The 14,676-nt window shown below is 54.5% G+C and overlaps 3 protein-coding genes across 3 annotated transcripts; 2 read left to right on the top strand and 1 right to left on the bottom strand.

Moving 5' to 3' along the window:
• Nucleotides 1–160: 160 nt before the first annotated feature.
• Nucleotides 161–4,106, bottom strand: BDY24DRAFT_368481 (patatin-like phospholipase domain-containing protein; the record flags this gene model as incomplete). The annotated part of the gene is made up of 16 exons (XM_076638024.1): nucleotides 161–1,216; nucleotides 1,302–1,340; nucleotides 1,431–1,582; nucleotides 1,658–1,914; nucleotides 2,001–2,155; nucleotides 2,225–2,341; nucleotides 2,404–2,473; nucleotides 2,544–2,627; nucleotides 2,691–2,830; nucleotides 2,908–3,005; nucleotides 3,112–3,272; nucleotides 3,428–3,459; nucleotides 3,551–3,653; nucleotides 3,731–3,743; nucleotides 3,811–3,898; nucleotides 4,002–4,106. 16 exons carry the CDS (start codon nucleotides 4,104–4,106, stop codon nucleotides 161–163), a joined length of 2,670 nt encoding a protein of 889 aa, XP_076499908.1.
• A 914-nt stretch (nucleotides 4,107–5,020) lies between these two features.
• NHP2 (snoRNA-binding protein NHP2) lies at nucleotides 5,021–6,691 on the top strand. Its single transcript, XM_076638876.1, has 5 exons — nucleotides 5,021–5,168; nucleotides 5,314–5,545; nucleotides 5,855–6,026; nucleotides 6,183–6,351; nucleotides 6,462–6,691. The coding sequence occupies exons 1-5, from the start codon at nucleotides 5,088–5,090 to the stop codon at nucleotides 6,480–6,482; spliced, it is 675 nt and encodes a 224-aa protein (XP_076499907.1). The 5' UTR covers nucleotides 5,021–5,087; the 3' UTR covers nucleotides 6,483–6,691.
• A 758-nt stretch (nucleotides 6,692–7,449) lies between these two features.
• On the top strand, nucleotides 7,450–14,276 carry BDY24DRAFT_378125 (SNF2 family N-terminal domain-containing protein). Its single transcript, XM_076638875.1, has 21 exons — nucleotides 7,450–7,905; nucleotides 8,044–8,147; nucleotides 8,298–9,898; nucleotides 9,982–9,986; nucleotides 10,069–10,230; nucleotides 10,355–10,490; nucleotides 10,554–10,657; nucleotides 10,736–11,073; nucleotides 11,165–11,360; nucleotides 11,464–11,693; nucleotides 11,804–11,851; nucleotides 11,956–12,100; nucleotides 12,181–12,210; nucleotides 12,311–12,540; nucleotides 12,626–12,737; nucleotides 12,811–13,134; nucleotides 13,202–13,249; nucleotides 13,340–13,438; nucleotides 13,516–13,626; nucleotides 13,699–13,722; nucleotides 13,800–14,276. The coding sequence occupies exons 1-21, from the start codon at nucleotides 7,627–7,629 to the stop codon at nucleotides 14,148–14,150; spliced, it is 4,677 nt and encodes a 1,558-aa protein (XP_076499906.1). The 5' UTR covers nucleotides 7,450–7,626; the 3' UTR covers nucleotides 14,151–14,276.
• The last annotated feature ends 400 nt before the right edge of the window (nucleotides 14,277–14,676 follow it).

Raw genomic sequence — 14,676 nt, 5'->3', positions numbered from 1 at the left:
CTCGCCTCCGACCCTTCAAAAAGCAAGAACGATTCCGATCAGAGTAAATATATAGAAAAGCAAAGAAAAACAGAAACCATCAAACAAACAGAGAAAGAAAAGGTCGTTTCGTCGTGTTCCGTCGCGTCCCAACCCCCGAAAGCTACCTCCTCTCCTCCCTTCACTCATCCTGACCCAGCCTCTCTTCCCCCTCGGCCTCCTTTTCCCCAACCTCTGCATTCCTCCCGAGCTCCTCCTCCTCGTTCTCGATCGGCGACAAGTCTCCTCCGTCCTCCTCCAAATCGGCAATCATCTGCGACGTCCCTCCTCCCCCCAGGCCCCTCGCAAACCTCTCCTCGCTCTCGGCCGTTCGATCTCCTCCGCCGCCTTCACTACTACTACTCCTTCTACCGCCACCGCTGTAGGTACTCCCTCCTCTTGACTTGTTCCTCCCCCACTCCCTCAGTTCATCCTCGTCCTCGCTACTCGAGCTGGAGCCAGATTTCCTCCTCTGCATGCTCCTTCCGCTCCTTGACTTGGAGCTGCGAATGGACGCCGACGAAGGTCCAGCGAGGGAGGATCCTCCTCCTATGCGAGGCGACGTGGACGGGGACGACGAGGTCCAGGGGATTTGGAACGTCGGAAAGGATTGAGTTCGGATTCGATTGAAGGATGATCCGAGAGTCGAGAATGACTGAATCGGGGAAAAGGACCGACGACCGTTGGCGTTGGCTGCTTTGGCTGCTGCTGCTGCTTCGTTGGACGACGATTGATCCTGACTGTGTTCCTGATCGCTCGTATCCGTGCTCTCGGCGGTGTGGTGAAGAGGGTGGTGGTGAGGATGAGGGATAGAGTTCGAGTCTGCTTGTTTTCCGTTTCGTTTCCTCAATCCGTTCCCGCTTCCTGAACCGTTCGTCGAGCGACCTCCTGATCCTCCGACCTTCGACCTCCTCTCCCTCTCTCCCGAGCTAGGTCCACTCGATCCCAAGCCGACGGCAGCGTCGGTGAAGCCATGTTTCCGACCGCTGTGGTGTCCGTGGAGACCTGCCTTCTTGTCCGAGATGAATTTCGCCGAGTCGCGTCGGAATCCGAGCTCTGCGTCGCTTTCGATGGGAAGGGAGGGTCGTGGAGGCTGGTTGGAGGTATCGGGAGGACCGTTGGGTTGAGAAGCAGGGGTATCGGTTGAGGTTCGTTCTCGAGAGAGGGCAGCTCGGACTTCTTGTCGACCTTTGAGGACCTGGACGCGTCGAAAAAAGGAGAGAGATGATCAGCCTCGCCTTCTTTTCTCTCTTTCCCTCGAGTAAAATCACGCAAGAGCTTACCTCTCGCTCGATTCGATCACGATTCGAGATCATGTGAAGCTAAGAAGGGAAAAGGGAAGGAGGAGAGCGAGTCAGGTCGAGCTCGGTCAAGGAGAAACGGAAGAAGTAGGCGAAGAGGTCGAGACTAACCTTTGGGAACGTAGCAACTTCTCCCACCCTCAGCATCCTCTTCAACTCCTTCCTGTCCGGATCCGTAAGCAGCCTGAACCAATCCTGGACTCTCGTCCTCGGCCAGATCGTGACGGATCCATCGAACCGTTGAAGGAAGACCGACGACCAGTCTGTTCGCAGAAGAGAGACGTCAGCTCGCTCTCCTTTCCGTTGTAACCTACGGCAGATATATAATCGCAACGTACCTTGTCCCAGCATCGTAGGCATCAGCTCGAGGTCCCTGATCACCTTGAAGTTCTTCGTCAACTCCAGTTTCAGGTACTGCTCCATCGCGGAGAGAAGGAACCCTCCACGCCACCCTTTGCCCTTGCGGTGAGCCACGGGTCGACCTGCACTTCCTTTGGGAGCGAAGAAGAAGAGGTGGACGTGAGGGTTGACTTGGGAGACGATCGAGTGGTTGACGTTGAAGAGGAGATGGAGGGATTGGAGAGGGATGTCGACTCTGTGGCGACCGACGAACGAAGGAGGCAAAGGCGTGAGGATACGAGAAAGAAGAGGAAATGCGAGACGAAGAATAAGAGAACGAACCTCAGACTACCATCCTTAAACCTCGTCCCCCAGTTCCAAGGCACGATGTCGCCCGACTTGGTCTTGTTCATGAGGACGACGGGATTAAGGATCCCAGGGACGGCTGCTGAGGCGATGATAGCGGTCCAGATCAAGCAGTCAGGAGCAGTGAGGTACTGAGCGTAAAATGAAAATCAGAAAGAGTTAGCCTCGTTCGAGGAGAGTAGAAGAGGCTCCGAACTCACATTCAAAAGTTTCGTAGGCGAGTGACGATCGTGAGGAATGACCGAGACATTGAGGACTCTTCCAGTTCGTTCGTAGGCTTCTCGGAAGGTGAGAGAGCCGTGGGTGAAGAAGGTTGCCTGAGGAACGTCAAAAAGAAACGTCAGCGGAAAGCGACGCGACGGGAAGGTCGAAAACGGACCTTTCGAGCCCAGAGGATGGTATCGAATCGAGCTCCAGTCTTCCAGAATCGTTTGAGCCAGATTTGAAGACTGGGAGAGACGCGCGAAGCTCGTCAGCCATTCGTTGCGCTCGAAGAAGCTAAGGAGAATCAGGACTCACGGTTCCTCGCACGCGGTGATCCGATCAGCAAGCTCAGGAACGAGGAGCTCCCTCAGCTCGTCGTCCGTTCGAGTCGTGATGAGACTATAGTAACCAAGCGAGTGTTAGCGTCTCATCTTGCGTCGAAAGAGGGTAGATTCGACTCACGCAGCGATCAAAGCCCCGGCACTCGTTCCCGTCACTACTCTCGGCAGCAGTCCAGCGTTCAAGAAAGCGAGAACGACTCCGGTGTGGTAATATCCGAAGGACGCTCCACCACTGAGACAGAGGGCGGAAGAACCAAAGTTCTGAGAGGGGTCGACCGAAGAAAAAGAGTCAGTTCGGTCCGACGCGTCGAGCTAGCTGCCGTGGGTTTCGAACGGACCTTGTTGGCACTCTTGAAGAACTTCTTCTTCTCTTCCAAGGTAGCCTCCGGGCTCTCACGGACGAACTGAAGGGCGAGGGAAACTTCGTCGATGTAGCCTGATCGACAGAAATAAACAGAGAAACGAACGGAGGTCGAGGTCAGCTCTCCTTCCTCTCCGTCCTCTCTCACCCTGCGAGATCCTAGTTCAAAGCTCAAACTCACCTTCCACGAGATCCTTCGTTCCATAAAAGGTCTCGGAATATAGCCTCACTCCCTCGACTCCAGCGAAACTCGGTCGCAAACACACGTCGAGAACTCCAATCACTCCTCGGACGTCTCCTGCTGCACGAAGAGAGGCGAGGGATCGGCGGACTTTGCGGACTCTGAGGATAGAAACAAAGAAAAGAGCAAGAAGAAGAAGTAGGGGGAAAGGGTAGAGGGGAGGTGGGTGGGGAGTGGGGAGTGAGATCGACGCGTCCTTCTCTTCGACGGAGCAGCTTCGGAGCTGCTACGAGACGAAACGAGAGGAGGGACCTACAGGGACCAATCGTAATGAGAGTCCTCGTCCACCTGTGCGAAGGGGATGTAAATCAGTAATCTAAGCTGCAAGGGCGGCCAGAGGGAAGGAGGGAGAAGGAGGGAAGGGAAAGGTCGAGCTCACCGTCTTCCAAAGATCGAACCCGAGGAACTCGTCCATCTCAATCGCGGCTTCCTTCCAGTCCTCGTACGTTTTAGCATTTCTCAGCTTGGCTCGAAGGACGCGTCTGCACAACCGAAACGAAAAGGCAAAAAGGTCAGAGAGAGGGAGGCTTGTTGGGCTGAACGAGAGATCGAGACGAACTTATGTCCCGTCCCTGTAAAAGCGACAGCGTGGAAAGTCAGCTTGAGAAAAGCATATGAGAGGAGAGAAGATTGACTCACAAGCTAGTAAGAACTCCAACACGTTCACAACCTGCCTCGTAGCGACGTAGAACGAGAACTCTCCAAAGATGATCGCGAGGAGGATGAGCTGAAGGAGCGGAGAACGAGAAGGTCAAACAAACAACGACGGTTCAGCCCTTTGACGCCCTTTGGTCGGCAAGCAAGTGATAAAGGAGGTGTAGGAGACTTACCAGCAGTGGATACCTCGCAAGCTGTGGCGTGCCCAGAATTGAAGGTGAGCTTGTGAAAGGAAAAGAAACTCGGAGACGAGCGGGAAGCGAAACTGAAACGAACATGGTAGGACCACCCTTCCCTGACCTCCTTTTCCTTCTTTTTACGTCTGGGTTTTAACAAATAGAGTCCAAGGTCAGCTTACTCGTCTTTCAAGGCACACAACTTGAAAGTTGAAGCAGGAAGGAGGGATGGGGGGGATTGAAGTTGCGAGCTCGAGCCCTCCCTCTCCCTCCTTCCTTCTTGCTCTCCCCACGTCACGTCATCGTTGAGCTCTCTCTTTTCGCTCCAACCTCTCAACCTCCGCTTCTATCCCATCTAGAGATGATAAAGGTACTAACCTCTTGACCCTCGTATGTATAGGAGCGAAATCCGACACGGCTCTGAGCTTCTCAACCGGCTCGTTCTCGTTCCCTCCTCCTCCTTCTGACTCTCCTCCTAGTATCGGAGCCATCTCCGTCGTGGGTGAAGTGATATGGGAGGATTCTGCTGAAAGATCTGGTGCGGCTAAAGCTTTAGCGAAGGCGAGAATGTGACTGTACGGAGGAGAGAGAGAGAGAGAGGAATCGGAAGGAAGGAGATTGATGAGCTCGAGAGGAGGGAGGGCGGGCGAAAGAGGGAAGGAGACGAGAGGCTCACGATTCGTTGACGAAATCTTCATCGAGGAGTTTAGATCTGGTAGAAGGTTGACTGAGGGGTGGTATAGAGGGCATCCGAGGGAAGGGAGGAAGTTTGGGGATCATGGTGGGTGGGGAGGAAAGAAGGAGCCAAACCAACTTGAGGAGAGGAAAGACACCTCTCTCCCTTCGTCCCGCTTCAGTTTTTTGAGATCATTTTTTTTGACGACGTCTTCGAGTGTTTCCCTGAGCCCTCTGAGGTTCACGCTTTCGAGCCCTTAGTAGAAAAAGCGGGATCTCAGCATGACTGCGTTCTTTTTTTTCTTAGAGAGTTGAAACCTTTCCTCTCAAAGGTCAACTTCAACGACCACCAAAGCCTTCCTTCCCTTCTCCCCCTCCCCTCCCCCTTCCCTTACACCCTCTCCTACTATGTCCGCCGAAGACGATAAGAAGACCAAGAAGAAGAGGAAGTCGATAGTCGCTGGAGAGGAGGCCGCTGCCGTCGAGGAGGTTCGTTCTTCTCGTCCTTCCTTCCCTCCCTTCATCGAAACTCAATCCGACGAGAACGAAGCCGTCCTGGCCTCCTAGACTCGTCTTTAAAGTATAGCGACTAACCTTACTCTTCTCTGCAACTCCTGCTTGTTTCCCTGTACAGCCCACTCCCAAGAAGTCCAAGAAGGAGAAGAAGTCCAAGGTCGCTGAGGAGGCTGGAGACGTCTCGATGGCGGACGCTTCTGCTGTTGTCGCCGAGGTCGCTGCTGAGGAGAAGGAGGACAAGAAGGAAAAGAAGGACGAGTTCCACGTTCCCCTCGAGGCCATCGCTCCCATCGCTGCTCCTCTCGCTGGGAAGAAGCTCTCCAAGAAGTTGTTCAAGACCGTCAAGAAGGGTGAGCTCTCGCTTCTTTTCCCCCTTCGCTTCCTCTTCCGTTTCCTTCTTCGCTCGTTGGGTTCGAGATGGCTGGGCGCCTGAGGATATATGGTGGTTGGGCATAGGCTGGTAGTGCGACGTGTAGAGTTTGGGGGCGTGCGTGGGGAAGGAAGAGCTCAACCAGACCCAACCTTCTCGAGCTCGAATGAAATCTCAAACTGACTCTTCTCTCCTTCCTTCTCCCTCCCCATCCTCCCCCTCTTCGACCTACTCTACCTACCCTACCCTACCCTCTCACCTCGCCTCCACTCGTTCACCAACCCTCCAGCTTCCAAGGCTCGTCAGCTCAAGCGAGGAGTCAAGGAGGTCGTCAAGGCCCTCCGTAAAGGAGAGAAGGGACTGCTTCTCCTCGCCTCCAACATCACCCCCATCGACATCCTCTCCCATCTCCCCGTCCTCGCTGAGGAGTCCGCCGTTCCTTACGTTTGGATCCTTGCCAAGTGAGTCGACCTTCTTACACGCGTCTCCGCTTTCCCCCTCCCATCTCGCATTTCAGCCCAACCTCTGCCCGTCCTCACGTCTTCTTCTTCTTTCCTCCCTTCCTCAAATTCCGTCCTGACCCTTTCTCTCTCCTCGGTTCGTTTTTGCGTGTGCAGGGAGGAGCTCGGACAGGCTTCCGGAACCAAGCGAGCTACCTCGTGCGTTCTCATCTGCGAGGCCGCTCGAAAGCGCAAGGCACCCGTCGACGGAAAGCCCGCCGAGAAGGAGGAGGGCAAGGATTGGAAGGAGGGATGGGACGAGCTTGTTAAGGAGGTTGGAGAGCTGGTGAGTGATTAGTCCCACGTTTGGGTTTGTCGACCGAAGGACGAGCTCCCTTCGTCGAGCTTCGAGCTGAACCTTTCGTCCCTTCCTTCCTTGTTTTCTCGCCTCTGCAGGACTCCAAGATCATCTTCTAAGCTCATCTTGTGAAGGTCTTTCATCTCAGTCTTTAGTTCTCGGTCTCTTTGGGTAGACTCGCTCGTCCGGTTCGTTTTGGGTCGAGGAGAGGGGAGGGGATCCGTCGCGTTTTCGTGGTTTCGTTTTCTGTTCGATCTCGCATAAGCAAGGTCGTTCTACGATTCGTACGTCTTCGGGTTGTATAACAATTTTCTTTTCAACTCTCAAACTCTAGAGATTGAGCGAACGAGCGAGAGACAGGAAGAGGGCAAAAGGGGAGAGAGAGCAGAGGGAGAGCGAGGGCTGGAAACGAGCCAGAAGCAGAAAGGAAAGGCAGAAGCAATCGATAGATGCGGGTATCAGCTGAGCTGATGTGCACTACTGAACTACATGCAATAAGATTCGAGGAGAAGCGGAGCGAGAACCAGACGAGCACGAGCACGACGCGTCTCGTTTCCATCGATGGAAAGTTCGATCTTTCGGCTCGCCGTCCAGGGTCTTCCCCTCTTCTGACACTTTTGCTGATTTCCTTCAAAGTTAAGGGATCGCACGTACCTGTACGCTGCGTGAAAAAGAGCGACAGGAGTCAGGGGAAGGGAAGAGAGAACGAAGAGCGAAGAAAGAAACGACGGGCTGATCGACGGCCACGCCGCTCTTGATCCCGATGCTTGTTTCTAGATAGAAGAGGCTTTGAGGTAGCATATAAGATTACTGTGCTGCTGCACGCGAAAAAATCTTTTGAGGGGAGGAGAGAGAGAAGGGAGGAAGGGCGGTGTGAGCGTCGAGCTCCCGCATCCTTTCCGGCTCTCATGCTCGTCCTCCTCTTTCCCTGACATTTTTCACGCGCTGTGAACATTTGCGACTGAGGAGACCTACGTTCTAGTATGACGCCTTGCGACCTTGAAAATCCACGAAAGAAAAAATACTCAACTTTGGTCCCGCCTCTTTGTCGACGCCTGCCCTTTCTCCTCTTTCAAGCGAGCTCGAGTTCCTCCTTCCCTTCCATCCACTCCGACGCGACTTCCTTTTTCCCTTTCTCCTTCCCCTCTAGAAGTCCCTCTCCCCCTCCTCGACCCTTTTTCCGTATAGAAACCAACGCTTCTCGACTCCCCTCCTTCCTTCAACTCCCTAGAGAGGGCTCGTCCTCCTTCCCTCCTTCCAACCATGGATCCTAACGCTTTCAACCCTCCATCCTCCTCCTCCTCTTCCTCCCAACCTCCCCAATCGAATCCCTACAACAACTTCGATCCCTCTCAACAGCAGCAGCAGCAGCTCTACCTTCAGCAGCAGCAGCAACAGCAACAACAGCAACAGCAGCAAGGGTCGGGATCCCAAAGCATCTTCAACAATCTCGGTCAACCCAACCTTCCTCCCCTACCCATGGGCTTGAATCTAGAGATGGCTCAGAGCATGACAAAGGACAAGTTCAAGTCCATCGTAGGCGTGAGTTTCTATTACTACTCTGCAGCAGGATTGGAAGCGAAAGAAGGAGCGAAGGAACCCACACGTCCCGTTCGAGTGAGCTGACCTCTCCTCCTCCTTCTCCTCCTCCTCCTACCCTCTTCTATGGATGCCATCCAGCGAATTCAATCCCTTCGAGCTCAGAACTTGAACGAGCACAACTCCCAGGAAGCAGCTTCCCTCATGAACGTCGTCAAGATGTTTGGAAAAGCTCAAGAGTGGAAGTGAGTCTTTCCCTCCTTCGTTCTCCTTCCTCCTCCTCCGGCTCCTCCTTCTTTCGTTGCTTTCCGAGAGCAGCGAACCTGGTTCAGAAGCTCGATCTCTCTCTATGTATACTGACTGCGGAATCCTCCTCTTCTTTCTTCTTCCACCAGCAAACTCGTCTTCCTCCAAAATCAGCAGCGGAAATCGAACCAAGGTGCCGCCAACGGATCCGTCCCAACACCTCCCACCAACCCTTCCTCCCTTTCCAACTCCTCCGGTCAACAGATCCCTTCCCTCAGTCCAGACCAGATCGCTCAACTCCGAACCCAGATCCACTCTTGGAAACTCCTCAACCGAAACCTCCCTCTCCCTGCTCACCTCCAAACCGCGGCGACCCTCTTCGGACTCGACAAGGAGACCTCGACCTCGTCCGACGCTCCTGGAGAGGCGACCAACAACAACCTCAGCGAAGGCTTGGAAAAGAAGCTCGCAGAGGCAGCTGTCGATGTGGCTGGAGCAGCTGAGTCTAGGGAGAAGGCAGCCGTAGCGGAGGGAGGAGCAGCAGAGTCGTCGACGAACGGAGTCGCCGCCAACGGAGACCTCAAGACCGAATCGACAGCTGGACCTTCGACCGAGGACAAGGAACCCGAAGGACCTCTCCCTTACGCTATGGAGAACGACAAGGAGTCTGGAATCCACCCCTACAACTCCTACACCCATCCTCTCACCCTCCTCAAGCGACCCGCTCCCGTCGTTCCCTTCACCGCCTCCAAGCAGCAGAAGCTCCTCGTCCCCTCCCTCATGCCGACCGGAATGGACCCCTACGCTCTCCTCGAGGAACGGAACCGATTCGTCGAGACGAGGATCAAGTGGAGGATCGAGGAACTCGAACAACTCCCTTCGACGCTCGGTCAAGGAGCAGGACCCGAACCCGTCAACGGTCTCATCCAGTCCGAGGATCCCAACGCTAAGGCCCGGATCCGAGCTCTCATCGAACTCAAGGCTCTCGGACTCCTCGAGAAGCAGAAACAGTTCAGGGAGGATCTCGTTCGGTCGCTCAACTCGTCGTCGTCGCTGTCCACGGATCGAAATCAGTTCCGTCGAACCAAGAAGATCGCCATCCGAGACGCTCGTCAGACGGAGGCCCTCGAGAGGAAGCAACGAGCCGAGAGGGACAAGAAGGTCAAGCAGAAGCAGCTCGACTACGTCTCCATGATCTGCAACCACGGCAAGGAACTCCTTCGAGCGGGATCGGCCGCCAACGAGAGGCAGAAGAAGATGGGCAAGATGGTCCTCAGCTTCCACTCGACGACCGAGAAGGAGGAGCAGAAGCGAGTAGAGAGGATCTCCAAAGAGCGTCTCCGAGCCCTCAAGAACGACGACGAGGAGGCCTATCTCAAGCTCATCGACACTGCGAAGGACACTCGAATCACCCACCTCATTCGTCAGACCGACTCGTACCTCGACTCCCTCGCTCAAGCCGTCGTAGCTCAGCAGAACGACGATGTCCACCGAGATCATCACGCCGTACCTTTCGAAACCGAGAAGGGAGAAGCCGACGAGACGATGTTCGGAGGCAAGAAGGAGGAAGCCGAACCAGGGGAGGATCCGAACAAGGTCTCCTACTACGCCGTCTCGCATCGAATCACCGAGAAGATCACCAAGCAACCCAGCATCCTCGTCGGAGGAACGTTGAAGGAGTACCAGCTCAAGGGTCTCCAGTGGATGGTCAGCTTGTACAACAACAGGTTGAACGGTATCTTGGCCGACGGTTCGTTCTTCGCGTCTCCTCCCTTCTCTCTCGTCGAACGCGTCGAACTGACGTTTCCTTCCTCCGCTCTTCCCTTCCTACAGAGATGGTAAAGCTTCCTCTCTTCACTTCCGTTCCTTTGCTCGTCAGAAGCTGACGGTCTCTCCTTCTTGCTCGTCTCGCTCTCGCAGGGTCTGGGAAAGACGATTCAAACCCTCTCCCTCATCACCTTCCTCATCGAGTCCAAGAAGCAGCACGGACCCTACCTCGTCATCGTTCCCCTTTCTACGATCACCAACTGGACGCTCGAGTTCGAGAAGTGGGCTCCTTCCGTTTCGACGGTCATCTACAAGGTACGTCCGACGTCCCTTTCTTCCCCTTTCCCTTCCCCTTCCCTCGACCAAACCTCGACCTTTCCCCCTTCCTTCTCTTCGACTTCGTTACTCACTCTCTTCTTTCTTCTCTTCACTCTCGCAGGGAACTCCTCAAGCTCGTCGAGACGCTGCCGTCAAGATCAAGTCAGGAAACTTCCAGGTCCTCATCACGACGTTCGAGTACATCATTCGTGAGAAGGCTCTTCTCGGGAAGATCAAGTGGGTGCATATGATTATTGGTAAGTCGATTATCTGTCTTCCTCATCGATTCGATAGCTGGCTGACTCTACGTCCGTAAACAGACGAGGGACATCGAATGAAGAACGCCGAGTCGAAGCTCTCCCAGACTCTCTCCCTCTACTACACCGCTCGATACCGTCTCATTCTGACTGGAACTCCTCTCCAGGTGAGTTTAGCTTGCTCTCTATCACTCGACCAGTCCAAGCTTCTGGAGACTTACCCGTCTCCTCGTCTCCTCTCACAGAACAACCTTCCCGAGCTTTGGGCTCTGCTCAACTTCGTCCTTCCCAAGATCTTCAACTCGGTCAAGTCCTTCGATGAGTGGTTCAACACACCGTTCGCCAACTCGGGAGCGTCCGACAAGATGGGAATCAACGAGGAGGAGCAGCTTCTCATCATCCGTCGTCTTCACAAGGTGCTTCGACCTTTCCTCCTTCGACGACTCAAGAAGGACGTCGAATCGGAACTCCCGGACAAGGTCGAGAAGGTCATCAAGTGCAAGATGAGCGCTCTCCAGCAGAGGATCTACACCACTTACAGGAAGCACGGTTTCCTTCAGAGCGAAGGTCTCGACAAGACTGGGTGAGTCTCGGTCTCGACGCGGTCCAACGACTCACCTCCCATCGCTGACTCGCGTCTTCCTCTTCACCTTCACCTTCTTCTCGCTTTGCAGAAAGAGCAACATCGTCAAGGGTCTCAACAACACCGTCATGCAGCTCAGGAAGATCTGCAATCACCCCTTCGTTATCGAGGCTATCGAGGCTCAGGTCAACCCGCTCAAGGTCTCCGACGATCGACTCTGGAGGAGTTCAGGAAAGTTCGAGCTTCTCGACAGGATTCTTCCTAAGCTTTTTGCCACCGATCATCGAGTGAGTGTCGTCTCCGAGCTTCGCTTCGACTCGCAGCCTCGAGCAGCTCGAACTCACGACTGACCCTCCCTCTCTCTCCCTTCCTCGCCTTCTCTGCTCTCAGGTCCTCATGTTCTTTCAAATGGTCAACATCATGCACATCTTCGAGGACTACCTCATCTACCGAGGTTATGGAGACTGCCTCCTTCGACTGGACGGATCCACAAAGGCGGACGACCGAACGGATCTCATCACCAAGTTCAACGCTCCCGACTCTCCCTACAAGATCTTCATCCTTTCCACTCGGGCTGGAGGTCTCGGTCTCAACTTGCAGACTGCAGACACCGTCATCATGTGAGTCTCAAATCTCGCATCGCTTCGAATCCGAACTCGAGAACAGAACGAAGGAACTGACGCGTCGCCATCCTTTCTTTCTTCTTCTTTTTCCTCGTTTTCTTACGCAGCTACGACTCCGATTGGAACCCTCACGCTGATCTTCAAGCCCAGGATCGGTTCGTCTTCTTCCTCTTGCTTCTTCTCATCGTGTCTGGACGAGAAGCAATTGAGGACGAGACGCAGTTGGCTGACGAGCTTCCTCCCTTTCCTCGACCTCCAGAGCTCATCGAATCGGTCAGAAGAAAGTAGTCAAGATTTTCAGGCTCGTCACGAATAAGTCGATCGAGGAGGATATCCTCGCTACTGCTCAGGGAAAGCTCGCCATCGACGGGAAGGTCATCCAAGCCGGAAAGTTCGACAACAAGGTGAGATCGGGTCGTCTCTCTGTCCATTTCTCCTTTTCGTTCGAAGCCAAACTGACCCGAACATCCTCCTTTTCTACCAGTCTTCTGCTGCCGAGCAAGAAGCTCTTCTCGTTCGTCTTACTTTCCCTTCTCTCGACTTTCGCTCTCGTTTCGACCTCTTCGTCGGATCTCGACGCTGACCTTGTCCTTGTTGCCCCTTGCCTTTCACAGCGATCTCTTCTCGAAGCCGAGGTCGAGGAAGGAGACGAGGACGACAACGGAGAGATGGGAGACGAGGAGATCAACGAGCTGCTCGCTCGAGGAGACCACGAGATGCCGATCTTCCAGGCGATGGATATTCAACGAGAGAAGGACGCCAAAGCTCTATGGAAGGCCCAAGGAGGAACTGGCCCTCATCCTGAGCGACTCATGACAGACGAGGAGGTTCCCGAGGTCTACCGGTGAGTCGAGGTGTCTTCTGCGACTTCGTCCGTCCGTCATCGAAACGCGTCCTTACTTTTCCTCTCGTTTTTTTCTCCTCAACAGACGAGACGTCGTGATCGTTTCTACCGAGAAGGAGGAGGACGAGGGTCGAGGTCAGCGAGTCAAGGCTGCTGTCATTTACGACGATGGGTTGACGGAGGAGCAGTTCTTGAACGTGAGTCGTCGCGCCTCTTTTGATCCGTTCTTCTCTTTCGTTCCCTGATCGTCGTCTCTTTTCTCTTCAACAGCAACTCGAGAACGACGAGGATCAGAACGAGGAGGAAGCTGCCGAGAGGAAACGTCAACGAGCAACACGGAAGTCCAACAAGTCGTCTCAGGTTCAGTCCTCGGAAGACGAGGCAGCTGCCGCCGACGAGGACGACGAATCGGACGACCCCTACGTCTCCAAGAAGCAGGCTCGAGGTGTCAAGGGTGCCCCCAAGCGAGGACGACCAAAGAAGATCGTCGACGACGACGAGGACGACGACTCGGTCGGGAACAGGAAGCGAGGACGTCCTTCAGCTTCCGTTACTCCCTCCGTCGCAGACGACGACGACGATGCTCGAGACTCAGTGAGTTCGACACCTCTCCACCCTTCCTTGCTTCGGACATGGAACTGACACCGTCTTTTTCCAGCAGAAACGTCGCAAGGTCGCCGCCGGAGGATACGACAAGCAGCACATGAAGGTGCGTTCTGAACTCGTCGCGTCCTCCCTTCCTTTCCTTCCTTCGCTGATTTTGATTCTCTCCTCCCTTCCCCGCCGTCCTTCTATCTAGTCCGCTCTCATGGCTGTCTTCGATGGGCTCATCGGTCTTCACAACGTTACCATGGACCAACCTCACGCTGCCGCTTTCATGACGACTGTTTCGAAGAAGGCGAGTTCTCCTCTTGTCCTCGAGCCTTCGTCTTTCAGTCGACCTGACCTTCGTCGTTTCCTTCCTATGCCTTTTAGGAGTATCCCTCCTACCATCTCATGGTCAAGAAGCCTATCTGGTTTAACGCTATCAGGAACAAGATCCAGAAGAACCAGTACAAGGACGTCAATCACGCTTACTCGGATTTCGTGAGTCTCCCTCGCTCTGCTCCTCCCTCTTCTTCTTCGGTAGCTGACGCCGTCTTCTTTTCCTCTTGATAGCAACTCATCTTCACCAACGCTCGAGTGAGTCCCAATCTCCTATCACTCTCCCTCGAGGCCTCTTTCTGTCTCTCGTGCTGACGTCCGTCTCCTTTCATCAGATCTTCAACGAGGCAGGATCCTGGGTCTACCAAGACGCCAACGTCCTCGAGCAGAACCTTCCGGTCCTCTGGGCTTCGCACATCGCTGGATCGGGACTTCCAGGAGCCGATTCGACCCCAGGAGGAGGAAGCAGCGTCGTGGGATTCAGCGCCGTTCCCAGTGCTGTCGGAACCGGAACTTCGACGCCTGCTTCTGCGTCCGTCACCGATGGAGAGCCGAGGAAGGTTATGCTCAAGTTCGGAGCGGGAGGAGGAGGTGCTGGAGCCGGTGTTGGTCCCTCGAAGTTGAGGGAAGAGGAGGATCAGGATCAGGATCAGGATCAGGACTCGGCGTCGTCTGAGGAGGATTGAGGAGGTCGGGAGTTGTTGTTTTCGTTGCTTTCTTTTCCCTTTTCGATCCTCGTTCCGGTGTTCTTGGTCGCTATCTAGTAGCTGTTTCTCTCCGTATCTCTCTTTTCTATCACGTCGTTTGGCAACTTGTAAGCAGCGAAAGAAGAGTTGCGGGCGGAAAGCGAACCCCCTGGCCCCCCTTAAATCTGCGTCGAAGCATACATCCTCGCCACTCCTCCTGCCGCCGCCCCAGCCATCCCTTTCGCAAACTCATCCGCCTGCTCGAGCATCAGCAGTACGTTTAACCTGCTTGCCTCTTCCGGGACCAGCGAAAGCACAAGGTCTCAGCGAAAACACGCTACGTCGCGTCGCGCCCTTCTTTACCTTTTGAGCTTCGACTTCGACCTCACGGCTCTAATATTTACTGAGAGACCGTTTCAATAGGTCTGATGAGACTCGTTCTTGGTGCTATGCTGTCTTGTTGAGCCATTGTCATAGGGGTTGGACGGACGTGTTGAGCGAAGACGGACGGCGGGAAAAACTCGAG

Source organism: Mrakia frigida (genome assembly GCF_051309035.1).
Source record: "Mrakia frigida strain ATCC 22029 unplaced genomic scaffold BDY24scaffold_4, whole genome shotgun sequence".
NCBI lineage: Eukaryota > Fungi > Basidiomycota > Tremellomycetes > Cystofilobasidiales > Mrakiaceae > Mrakia > Mrakia frigida.
Note: the sequence above shows the minus strand (reverse complement) of the source record. Positions and strands in the feature narration are given on the sequence as shown.